Consider the following 12,417-nt stretch of genomic DNA (forward strand, 5'->3'; position numbering starts at 1 on the left):
CACTCCAGCCTGGGCAGAGTGAGACTCCATCTTACAAAAAAAAAAAAAAAAAAAAAAAAAAAAAAAAATTTCAACAAAAAAAAAAAAAAAAAAAAAAAAAAGAAAGTAGTAGATTGCTATATTCAGTTATTTTGAAATCAGATTCTTTTTTTTTGTCTCTTAACTGCTGTTTTCTGCCTTGGATCTCTTTCCAGAGGAATTTCTAAAGACAGTCAAGTGCAGTGTGATTTATGAGGCAGTGAAGGCCAAGTACTTTGTAGTGATGAGGACCTGCTTACTTTGGGAAAATCAATGAAGCACATCAGTCTGCAGCACACTTCCTGCCTTAATGGCCCTAAGCTTGATCAATATTTAAAATTTGACTTCACCATCAGTCTGTAGGCAGTGTGTGCTCTTCCTTCCATCATCCTCAAATATATGGCCAGACCTATTACAGATGGAGCTAGTTACAGTTTTGTGTTTGGTTTTGGATCTGCTTTAAGCCTTGTCTACTGGCACGTTTTAAGGATGTACAATATGTTCTGCTGTTGGCCAAGTAATGATTTAAACCTTGACATTACCTAGTCAGGGAGGGGAGTGTTAGACAGATGCACAAGCTCTGTAGCGTGGTTGTTTATCAGTTCTTCCTAAACATTCTCTCATTAAGTGGTATTTCAGTGACTCCAGCATCTTGGAGAGCATTCTGGCACTGACTGGCTTTCCTTTCTTTTCTAAGACTTAATTTTTTTAGAGCCGTTTTTAGGTTCACAGCAAAATTTAAAGGAGAAGGCAGAGATATCCCGTATGTCCACTTCCTTCATACATGCACAGCCCCCTCTAATAACAACATCCCTTACTAGAGTGGCATTTGTCATAAATGATGAACTTACATTCATATATCGTTATCACCCAAAGTCCACAGTTTACATTAGAGTTCACTTTTGGTGTTGTATATTCTATGGGCTTAGACAAACATGTGACATATATCTGCCGTTATAGTATCATAGTGAGTACTTTTACTGTCCTAAAATGTGACTTTCTGTTCACAGATTCTCTAACCATGGCACAGGTAGAGAAACGTGGGGGTTTGCTTCGGAAATCTTCAGCTTCCAAAAAACCGCTGAAGGAAAAAGTGGTGCTGATGTATGATGAGATCTTCATGGTAAGGCCTGCAGGCTTGTTGTTGTGTACAGCTTGACTCCTTAGTTTCTTAGTCCAAGATGAGAAATACCCTTACTTCTGCCTGCCACCTTCAGGTTCCTCGGGGAGTATGGGGGGAGGGAGAGAAAGAGGGTTTGAGGGCAAAAGCGAAAACTTTCATAGTAGAGATTATAATTATGTATTAATTAGTATAGGTTGTTATTTTATTTTATTTTTTTGAGACAGAGTTTTGCTCTTGTTACCCAGGCTGGAGTGCAATGGCGCGATCTCGGCTCACCGCAACCTCCGCCTCCTGGGTTCAGGCAATTCTCCTGCCTCAGCCTCCTGAGTAGCTGGAATTACAGGCACGCGCCACCATGCCCAGCTAATTTTTTGTATTTTTAGTAGAGACAGGGTTTCACCATGTTGACAGGATGGTCTCGATCTCTTGACCTCGTGATCCACCCACCTCGGCCTCCCAAAGTGCTGGGATTACAGGCTTGACCCACCGCCCCCGGCCTAGGTTGTTATTATGTTGTCCTTAAGGTTGTTGTCATGAGCTAGGTAAAACAATTGAAAAGAGGGAGAAAGGCTAGGGAAGCTCCTTTTCTGAATATTCTAAAGAAAGACAGCCAAGTGTGGTGGCTCATGCCTATAAATCCCAGCCCTTTGGGTGGCTGAGGCTGGTGGATCATGAGGTCAGGAGTTCGAGACCAGCCTGGCCAATATGGTGAAACCCTGTCTCTACTAAAAATACAAAAATTAGCCAAGCGTGGTGGCAGGCACCTGTAATCCCAGGTACTCAGGAGGCTGAGGCAGAAGAATCGCTTGAACCTGGGAGGTGGAGGTTGCAGTGAGCTGAGATGGCGCCACTGTACTCCAGCCTGGGCGACAGAGTGAGACTCCATCTCAAAAAAAAAAAAAAAAAAAAATTTGCTCTTCTTATGATCTACTAACTTAGGACTTTTATTCTAGATGTCCCATGAAGTTTCTTTTGGACCTAGAATTCTGTAATTCAGATACTTTTAAAGGGTACATTATTATATTCCATCTCAAGTTGTTGGTAAATGAAATAATTACTTAGACCATTTCATTCTCCAACTACGTGGGATAACTGAGGAATTATTGGCAATTGAGTTGGCGATTTCTTTGGGTCTTCAGAACTGATTGAACATGGTCCAAGCCTATGTTGTAAAATATACCCTATCAGGGGCCAGGCCCGTTGGCTCATGCCTGTAATCCCAGGACTTTGGGAGACTGAGGCTGGTGGATCACGAGGTCAGGAGTTCAAGACCAGCTTGACCAACATGGTGAAATCCATCTTTACTAAAAATACAAAAATTAGCCAGGTATGGTGGCATGTACCTGTAATCCCAGCTACTTGGGAGTCTGAGGCAGGAGAATTGCTGGAACCCAGGAGGTAGAGGTTGCAGTGAGCTGAGATCACGCTATTGCACTCCAGCCTGGGCAGAGTGAGACTCCATCTTAAAAAAAAAAAAAAAAACCTGTCAGGGAAGATTAATTAGATATGCTGCAGGGGTACCTGACTTCTGAAATTCTGGTCATAAGTAGTATGCATAAATTAGAATAATACTTATTTTTATTATTATTTTTTTTCAAGGTGGGATTTCACCGTGATGGCCAGGCTGGTCTTGAACTCCTGACCTCAGGTGATCCACCCATCTCGGCCTAACAAACTGTTAGGATTACAGGCGTGAGCCACAGTGCCCAGCCGAATAATAGTTATAAAAAGAATTACTGGACAGACATGGTGGCTCATGCCTGTAATCATAGTACTTTGGGAGGCTGGGGGGCTGGATCTCTTGAGCCCAGGAGTTCAAGACCACCCTGGGCAACATGGCAACATCTTCTCTCTACAAAAAAATACAAAAATTATCTAACTGTGGTGGCATGCACCTGTAGTCCCAGGTACTCGGAGGCTGAGGTAGGAGGACTGCTTAAGCCTAGGAGGTCAAGGCTGCAGTGACCCCCGGTCACACCACTGTGTTCTAGCCTGGGAGAAAGAGTGAGACCTTGTCTTAAAAAAAAGAAAAAAAATGACCATGTGTTCGGTTTCTTCTATGTGGCTAGTGCATTATAAATGTATCACTAAATATAGAGGAATTCTAATTCTGACAGGAATTCTGCGAGGGTGCTGGTAATATCTTCATTTAACAGATAAGGTAATTTGAGATCTCTGCTGGAAGGTGATGGAGTTGTGATTTGAACCCTGGTGACTGACTCCAAAACCATGGCTCAGAATAAATAATGCAGTCAACTAAAATACCTAACTTTGGCAAGCCTTATAAACATAGTTTGACGTGCAGAAGGTTAATACAGACTGCCTAAGGCCGTATAAGCAACTATACAAAGAAAATAAGTAGGTGCTAGGATCCTGTTAGGATACTTTCTTTGTTACACAAGCTTGGTGTACATACAACTCCTGCTTGAGTGAGCTCTGGGGATGGGAAGTGCCAGTTCCATGAGTTCCCTGAGTTTCATTTATAGACAAAAAGTGATATTACAGAAGTGTGAGGGTCAAACTGTGACCCCTGCTAGGAAGCAGAACTTGAGAGAAAGTGATAGAATACGCTAAATGGCTGGGCGTGGTACCTCACACCTGTAATCGCAGCTACCTGGGAGACTGAGGTGTGTGGATTGCCTGAGGCCAGGAGTTTGAGACCCGCTTGGGCAACATAGCGAGACTCCCATCTCTAACAACAAAATTAGGTGGGTGTGGTGGTAGGCACCTGTAGTCCTAGCTAGTTCCAGCTATTCCTAGCTACTATAGGAGGGTAAGGTGGGAGGATCCCTTGAGCCCAGGAGCTTGAGGCAGCTGTGAGCTGTAATTGCACCATTGCACCCATCCTGGGTGACAGTGAGAACCTGTCTCTAAAATAAGTAAATAAATAAAATAAATAATTAAAAAAAGGAATTCACTAAATGAGAACGTTGTGAGAAGGCCAGAAATGTTGCTTCTTTATGCCTTTCTTAATTAAAAACCCAGAAGAGGCCAAGTGTGGTGACTCATGCCTATAATACCAGCAGTTTTTGAGGCCAAGGTGGGCAGATCACATGAGGTCAGGTGTTTGAGACCAGCCTGGCCAACATGGTGAAACCCCATCTCTACTTTTTAAAAATGCAAAAATTAGCCGGGCATGGTGATATGTGCCTATAATCCCAGCTATTGGGAAGGCTGAGGCAGGAGAATCACTTGAACCCAAGAGGCGGAGGTTGCAGTGAGCTGAGATCACGCCATTGCACTCCAGCTGGGTAACAGAGCAAGACTCAAAAAAAAGGAAAACAAAATCCAGAAGAGATTATTAGTATTTTATTATTAGATCAGGACTTAACTACTGATAACATTAGTTCCTGGTAGCAATTTTATGCTGTTTTATTTTAATTAATTAATCAATTATTTATTTTGAGATGGAGTCTTGCTCTGTCGCCCAGGCTGGAGTGCAGTGGCGCAATCTTGGCTCACTGCAACCTCCACCTCCTGGGTTCAAGCAGTTCTTCTGCTTCAGCCTCCTGAGTACCTGGGATTACAGGCACGTGCCACCATGCCTGGCTAATTTTTATTTTATTTTTATTTCACTCTGTCGCCCAGGCTGGAGTACAGTGGTAGCATCTTGGCCCACTGCAACCTCTGCCTCTTGGGTTCAAGCAATTCTCCTGCCTTAGCCTCCTGAGTAGCTGGGACTACAGGCACCCACCACTACATCTGGCTAATTTGTTGTGTTTTTAGTAGAGATCGGATTTCACGGTGTTAGCCAGGATGGTCTCAATCTCCTGACCTCATGATCTGCCTGCCTCGGCTACCCAAGTGCTGGAATTATAGGCGAGAGCCACCTCACCTGGCCATTTTTGCATTTTTAGTAGAGATGGGGTTTCACCATGTTGGCCAGTTGGCCAGGCTGATCTTGAATTCCTGACCTCAGGTGATCCACCTGCCTCAGTCCTACAAAGTGTTGAGATTACAGGCATTAGTCACTGTGCTCAGCCTATTTACTCATTTTTATTTATTTATTTAGTTATTTTTTGAGACAGAGTTTCACTCTGTCGTCCAGGTTGGAGTGCAGTGGTGCGATCTCGGCTCACTGCAATCTCTGCCTCCTGGGTTCAAGCAGTTCTCCTGCCTTGCCTCCTGAGTAGCTGGGACTACAGGCCCACATCACCATGCCTTGCTAATTTTTGTGTTTAGTAGAGATGGGGTTTTGCCATCTTGGCCAGGCTGGTCTTGAACTCCTGGCCTCAAGTTATTCGCTCACATTGTCCTTCCAAAGTGCTGTTATTACAGGGGTGAACCACCGCACCTGGCTGTCTCCTGGTAGTAGTTTTAAAAGGTCAACTTAAAATAAGGTAGCAGTGGGCTATTGACCTGCTTATTTTATGTCATTCTCTTTCCTTTAAAGTAGGGGTTCTCTTTTTCTTATGTTACCCATTAGCCAGCAGCCTTTGATTTCCTAGAATTTGTTGGAAAATTATTGCTAGGAAATTTTGGGTTTTAGCATGATAATTTTGCTAACCCTTTGGACCAATTTAAATTAAGAAATTTAGAGCATATTAAAAGCTTTGTACAGAAGACTGAATGCATATGGAAGGCAAGTAAAAGCAGTCAACACAGCATGCTGTAAAAACCACTGCAGTATTACTGAGGTGATCTGAGTTCTGGCTCCTGCACTTGTGTAAGTTACTTTTGTTTGTGTACCCTCTTTCCTAAAATGGGAGGAGGGTGGTAATATCTACCTTTCCTGGCTCACTGGATTGTGTTTCATATATGTAAATAGGATTGAAAACAACACTGTACCAATTCACGGGAGACATGTCATTATGTGACTAACTTATTCAGATGTTTAGGTTCATTTCTTGCTAGAAGAGAAATATTTTAGGGAAGTTCTTAACTTTTGGTGCAGAGAATATATATCCATGCACACAGTTTTCCACTTGGAAAAAAAACACAAAGAGATACTGTTTTCTTCCCCCTTATAGAGGTTTAGAATGACCAAGAATTTTCTTTTTTCTTTTCTTGAGGCAGAGTCTAGCTCTGATGCCCAAGAGTGCAGTGGTGTGATCTTGGCTCACTGCAACCTCCGCCTCCCAGGTTCAAGCAATTCTCCTGCCTCAGCCTCCCAAGTAGCTGGGATTACAGGTGTGTGCCACCATGCCCAGCTAACTTTTGCATTTTTAGTTGAGAAGGTGTTTCACCATGTTGGCCAGGCTGGTGTTGAACTCCTGACCTCAGATGATTCACCTACCTTGGCCTCTCAAAGTGTTAGGAGTACAGATGTAAGCCACTGCGCTCGGCCGACCAAGAATTTTCAAAGTTAATTTTGAAAACTAAGGTTGACTATATATAGCACTCTTAATGCTTTTGGTGTTAGCTGGGAAAGCTGAATGTGCTTATCTTCTGGTTTCAGACAGAGGACCCCAGTAAGTGCAGTCCTCGGTTCTGGGAGGAGCTCTTTCTCATGAAGGTAAGACTTGGTGGCATCTGTGGAATTTCCTGGTGACTGTTGCCTTCTCATGTGTTCTGGGTGCTACGCTAAAAATGCACTCTGCCCCTTATTTGTTTCCTTGGCAGGTGAATTTAGAAAAATGCACTCTGCCCCTTCTTTGTTTACTTGGCAGGTGAATTTAGAGTACCTAGAAGGCAAGCTGGAATCTCTTGATGGTGAGGAGTTAATGAAGATCAAGGACAATATTAATTGCCTATTCCAACACTGTATCCAGGCTCTGGGAGAGGATCATCCAATTCGAGTTGTCAATGCATTGCAGGTACAAGGCTGGGAGATTGGGGAATTCTTGTTTAATAGGAGAAAGGAATTGTAACACATCTGTTGGAGCTGAGGAACCTAGAGTTGCTCTGAGGTATGAAGTTTTCTTTTTTATTTCTTTTTTTTTTTTTTTTTTGAGACGGAGTTTCGCTCTTGTTACCCAGGCTGGAGTGCAATGGTGCGATCTCGGCTCACCACAACCTCCGCCTCCCGGGTTCAGGCAATTCTCCTGCCCCAGCCTCCTGAGTCGCTGGGATTACAGGCACGCGCCACCATGCCCAGCTAATTTTTTGTAGTTTTAGTAGAGATGGGGTTTCACCATGTTGACCAGGATGGTCTCGATCTCTTGACCTCGTGATCCACCCACCTCGGCCTCCCACAGTGCCGGGATTACAGGCTTGAGCCACCGCGCCTGGCCTCTTTTTTATTTCTTTAAGCTACCAAATATTTATGCTGTGTTTGTTTAGCCATCTATTTATACAAATTGACACTTAGAAGTAATCTTATCCATTTGTGTAATATATGATCTAATGACAAAGTAGATTGTTAGAATTCTTGTTTTTACTTGAGAAAGGGAAGAAGTAGAGAGGAAACTGAAGCAAGAATGATTAGTCTTTATCAAAAATCAGAAGACTGCTGGCCACGGTGACTCATGCCTATAATCCCAGCACTTTGGGAGGCCGAGGCAGGCAGATAACCTGAGGGTCAGGAGTTTGAGACCAGCCTGGCCTGTGAAACCCTGTCTCTACTAAAAATACAAAAATTAGCCTGGTGTGGTGGCAGATGCCTGTAATCCCAGCTGCTCAGGAGGCTGAGGCAGGAGAATGAATTGAACCCAGGAGGCGGAGGTTGCAGTGAGTCGAGATCGCACCGCTGCACCCTAGCCCAGCTTGGGCAACAGAATGAGACTTCATCTCCAAAAAAGAAAAAAAGATTTTGAAAGGGATCTGGGATTTGTAACTCAAAAAACATTAAGAAACTCTTCTTTATGTTAAGTGGCATGATTATAAGATTCATTCAACAACTATTTCTTAAATAGTGTTATGTGCCAGGCATTGGGCTGGGTGATGCAGATACACTGCAGACTTCTTGAGGACAGAGATTTTGAGAGTTTCATTCAGCACTTTGTTTCCAGTGAGTAGAATGTTCCTTGTGCACAGAGAACAGTGCCTAGCAAATAGCACTCTAGAAGTAAGTTCTTATTGAATGAATGGTGACAAAGTTTCTAAAATTTAGTCTGATAGGTTTAGTATAGCATAGTTTGAGAGTACTTAGGGCAGCGATTGGCAAGTTTAGAATATGAAGAATCCATGATGTAATAAATAATTTTATTGGAACTTTTGGTAGATTGGGTTTAAGTTTCTAACTTACTAGTTAGGCAGATCACTTTGTGACCTCCAGTTTTCTCATCTGAAGAATGGCAATAATAATTGCCTCTTGAGTTGATGTCCCAGAGAGATGGACCATGTTTATCCTATGGCTTTGTTAACCTTTGGCACTGTAAGTTCCACATTTTGAGTTGTAGTGTAGGGGCTTGATGAAAGCTGGAAATTGTACTTTCAGTAATTACAGTGCTCATTGTGTGGGCATGAATCATAAACCGTTTTATTTCAGTGGAAATAAATTGACATTAAGCCACTTAGTGACCCATAAAATGCTGTACACTGTTATAATAACTAATGCTTACTGAGCTCTAACAATGTTCCAGGGACTAAGTACAGTATTATTTCATATAGCCTTCGTGACGTTCCTGTAAGATGGATGCTGTTGTTATAATTCCTACTTTATAGATGAGAAAACTGAGCCATTGCAAAGTTAACTAATGTGTGTGTCTAGGTTCTCACAGCTAGTAAGTAGTGGATGAGGATTATGAAGATTTTAAGATTTGAAGCAGTTGGCTATTAAAAAGGAACTTAACTATTGTAGTTATTAAAAATAATTATAAAAACTGTTGGCCGGGCGTGGTGGCTCACGCCTGTAATCCCAACACTTTGGGAGGCTGAGGAGGGTGGATCACTTGAAGTCAGGAGTTCAAGACCAGGCTGGCCAACAAGGTGAAACCTTGTCTCTATTAAAAAACTACAAAAATTAGTTGGGCATGGGGGTACACGCCTATAACCCCAGCCACTTGGGAGGCTGAGGCATGAGAATCACTTGAACCAGGAGGTGGAGGCTGCAGTGAGCTGAGATTGTTTGCGCCATTGCACTCCAGGCTGGGCGACAGAGTGAGACTCCATCTCAAAAAAAAAAAAAAAAAAAGGCCAGGTGCGTAGCTCACACCTGTAGTCCCAGCACTTTGAGTAGTCAGGCGAGCGAATTGCCTGAGCTCAGGAGTTTGAGACCAGCCTGGGCAACACAGTGAAACCCCGTCTCTACTAAAATACAAAAAATTAGCCGGGCATGATGGTATGCGCCTGTAGTCCCAGCTACTCAGGAGGCTGAGGCAGGAGAATTGTAAGAACCCAGAAGTCAAGGTTGCAGTGAGCCGAGATCGCATCACTGTACTCCAGCCTGGGCGCCAGAGCGAGACTCCATCTCAAAAAAAAAAAAAGAAGAAGAAGCAAGAAAATAAAAAATGAGAATGACAACATTCTCAGTTACTGTTCCTCTTTTAATTTCTGGATTTTGCACATACTGAGACTCAGACTGGTCTGGGCATAGTGGCTCACATTTCTAATTCCAGAACTTTGGGAGGCTGAGGCAGGAGGATTACTTGAGCCCAGGAGGTGGAGACCAGTCTGGGCAACCTAGTGAGACCTTGTCGTTACAAAAATAAAAAAATTAACAGGGTTTGGTGGCACACACTTGTCATCTCAGCTACTTGGAACTAAGGTGAGAGGATCAGCTGAGCCCAGGAGGTCAAGGCTGTAGTGAGCTGTGATTATGCTACTGCACTACAGCCTCGGTGAGAAAGTGAGACCTTGTCTCAAAAGAAAACAAAAACAAACAAAAAATCAAACCAAACAAAAACCCCCGCAAAAACTCAAACCATGTATTGGAGCTCAGAGCTCAGATAAACTGAATGTATTGAATGTCAGCTGGGTAAGGATGAGACTGCAATGTGTGTTTACAGACCCAATGTCCTTCTAGTTTTGAGATTTCCTCTTCAGAAAGAATTCTTTCTCTCATTTCTGCAGACCTTGTGTGCACTCATTCGAGGAGTCCATCAAAAGAATAAGTCTACCTCTGGGTTTGACATTATCAACATGCTGATGGGCTTTGACAAGGCGGAGCTGTGCATGAAGGTGAGGCATAAGCTGCAGATATGCCTATGGGTGTCTGCTTCTCACAGCTATTCATGGACACTATCAGCAGACATATGTGTTTAAGATTTGGATCAGATAGATATAGATGATTGAATTTGGCCTTGCATTTGGATATTTTTATTTAACAGATTTGCCTTATCTGAATAAAGGAAAATTTTAAATTCAAATTTGAATGGAGGTATTCTTTCTCTGCAAGATGAAGACTGAAGAGTTTATTTTGTTGTTCATGTCATACAATCATACATTCTTAAGAACATTTATGAATTTAAATAAAATATAACAAATTAACATGCAGGGGTAACTTTAATTCTAAACTTTAAGCTTGTTTAATACAATTACTTTGATTTTACCAGAATTTTTCTATCTAGTGTTTGACACTATCTTTTTTTTTTAATAACAGCCTTATAATTAATATAGTATACCTACACCCTTTTAGATTATACAATCTGGCCAGGCGCCATGGCTCATGCCTGTAATCCTAGCACTTTGGGAGGCCAAGGTGGGCGGATCGCTCGAGCTCAGGAGTTTCAGATCAACCTGGGCAACATGGCAAAACCTCATCTCTGCAAAAAATACAAAAATTATCTGGGTATGGTGGTGCATGCCTATAAGTCCCAGCTACTTGGGGGAGGCTGAGGTGGGAGGATTGCTTGAACCTGGGAGGTAGAGGTTGCAGTGAGCCAAGATCACACCACTGCACTCCAGCCCGGGCAACAGAGCAATACCCTGTCTCAAAAAGAAGAAAATAAATAAAATGTACAAACCAGTGAATTTTTTTTTCTTTCTTTCTTTTTTTTTTTTTTTTTGAGACAGAGCATTGCTCTGTCACTAGGCTGGAGTGCAGTGGTGCGATCTTGGCTCACTACAACTTCCGCCTCCTGGGTTCAAGCAATTCTCCTGCCTCAGCCACCCGTGTAGCTGGGACTACAGGCGTGCGCCACCATGTCCAGCTAATTTTTGTATTTTTCAGTAGAGATGGGGTTTCACCATGTTGGCCAGGATGGTCTTGATCTCTTGACCTCATGATTCACCCACCTCGGCCTCCCAAAGTGCTGGTATTACAGGCGTGAGCCACCGTGCCCGGCCGAATTTTAGTATATTCATAGAATTATACAATTATCATCATTATCAATTTCAGAACATTTTCATCACCCTAGAAAGAAAACCTGTACCCATTAGCAGTCATTCTCCAGTTCTCTACTCTTCTCAACCCTCGGCAAGCATTAACCTGCTTTATGTCTCTGTGGGTTTAGCTATTCTGGATACCTCATATAAATGAAATCATATCATATGTAGCCTTTTGGGTCTGGCATTTACTTCACATAATGTTTTTGTGGTTCATCCATATTATAGGATGTGTCAGTATTTCATTCCTTTTTATTGCCTAATCATATTCCTTTGGATGGAGATAAATCACTACATTTTGTTTATCCATTCCTCAGTTGATAGATATTTGAGTCATTTCAACATTTTAGCTATTAGGAATAATACTGCTATGAACAGTCATTTATAAGTTTCTGTATGGATGTATGTTCTTATGTTTTTATTTATTTATGAGGTCTTGCTATGTTACCCCAGCTGGTCTTGAACTCCTGGCCTCAAGTGATCCTCCTGTCTCAGCCTTCCAAAGTGCTGAGATTACAAGCATGAGCCATTGCACTCGGGCCACACATGTTTTAAATTCTCTTGGGCATATACCTAGGTGTAGAATTGCTGGGTCACATGGTAACTCTATATTTGACATTTTAGGAATTACCAAACAATTTTTCCCTAGCGGCTGTTCCATTTTATAATTTCACTAGCCATGTTTGAGGGTTCCAGTTTCTCCACATTATGTCAACAGTTGTTTTTGTCTGTCTTTTCTTTCTTTAATTTTTTTGAGAAATGTCTTTCATATCCTTTTCCCATTTCTAGATTGGTATTTCTTTTATTGTTGAGTTATAAGAGTTCTTTACATATTCTGAATATGTCTTTTATCAGTTACATGATTTTCAGTGTTGGACACTATATTGAATGATTGCTGTTTGAAGAACGGTCTTCTGTTACTCATTAAATTTAAAATAAATTTATATACCAGAGAATCCTTACAGTGGTTAGCTTACAAAAATTGATGATATGGCCAGGTGCGGTGGTTTATGCCTGTAATCCCAGCACATTGGGAGGCCCAGGTGGGTGAATCATGAGGTCAGGAGATTGAGACCATTCTGGCCATGGTGAAACCCCATCTCTATTAAAATACAAAAAATTAGCCAGGT

General features: G+C 42.2%; 1 protein-coding gene across 1 annotated transcript in view; it reads left to right on the forward strand.

Moving 5' to 3' along the window:
- ARMH3 (armadillo like helical domain containing 3) overlaps nucleotides 1-12,417 on the forward strand; it is a 195,356-nt gene that overhangs the window by 1,449 nt on the left and 181,490 nt on the right. Inside the window, exons 2-5 of the mRNA XM_037739562.1 lie at nucleotides 1,029-1,141; nucleotides 6,540-6,596; nucleotides 6,751-6,897; nucleotides 10,034-10,141. Of these exons, the coding sequence (XP_037595490.1) occupies nucleotides 1,040-1,141; nucleotides 6,540-6,596; nucleotides 6,751-6,897; nucleotides 10,034-10,141 (414 nt within the window). The 5' untranslated portion in view covers nucleotides 1,029-1,039. The remainder of the gene's footprint in view (nucleotides 1-1,028; nucleotides 1,142-6,539; nucleotides 6,597-6,750; nucleotides 6,898-10,033; nucleotides 10,142-12,417) is intronic.

Source organism: Cebus imitator, unplaced genomic scaffold (assembly GCF_001604975.1).
Source record: "Cebus imitator isolate Cc_AM_T3 unplaced genomic scaffold, Cebus_imitator-1.0 Scaffold71, whole genome shotgun sequence".
NCBI lineage: Eukaryota > Metazoa > Chordata > Mammalia > Primates > Cebidae > Cebus > Cebus imitator.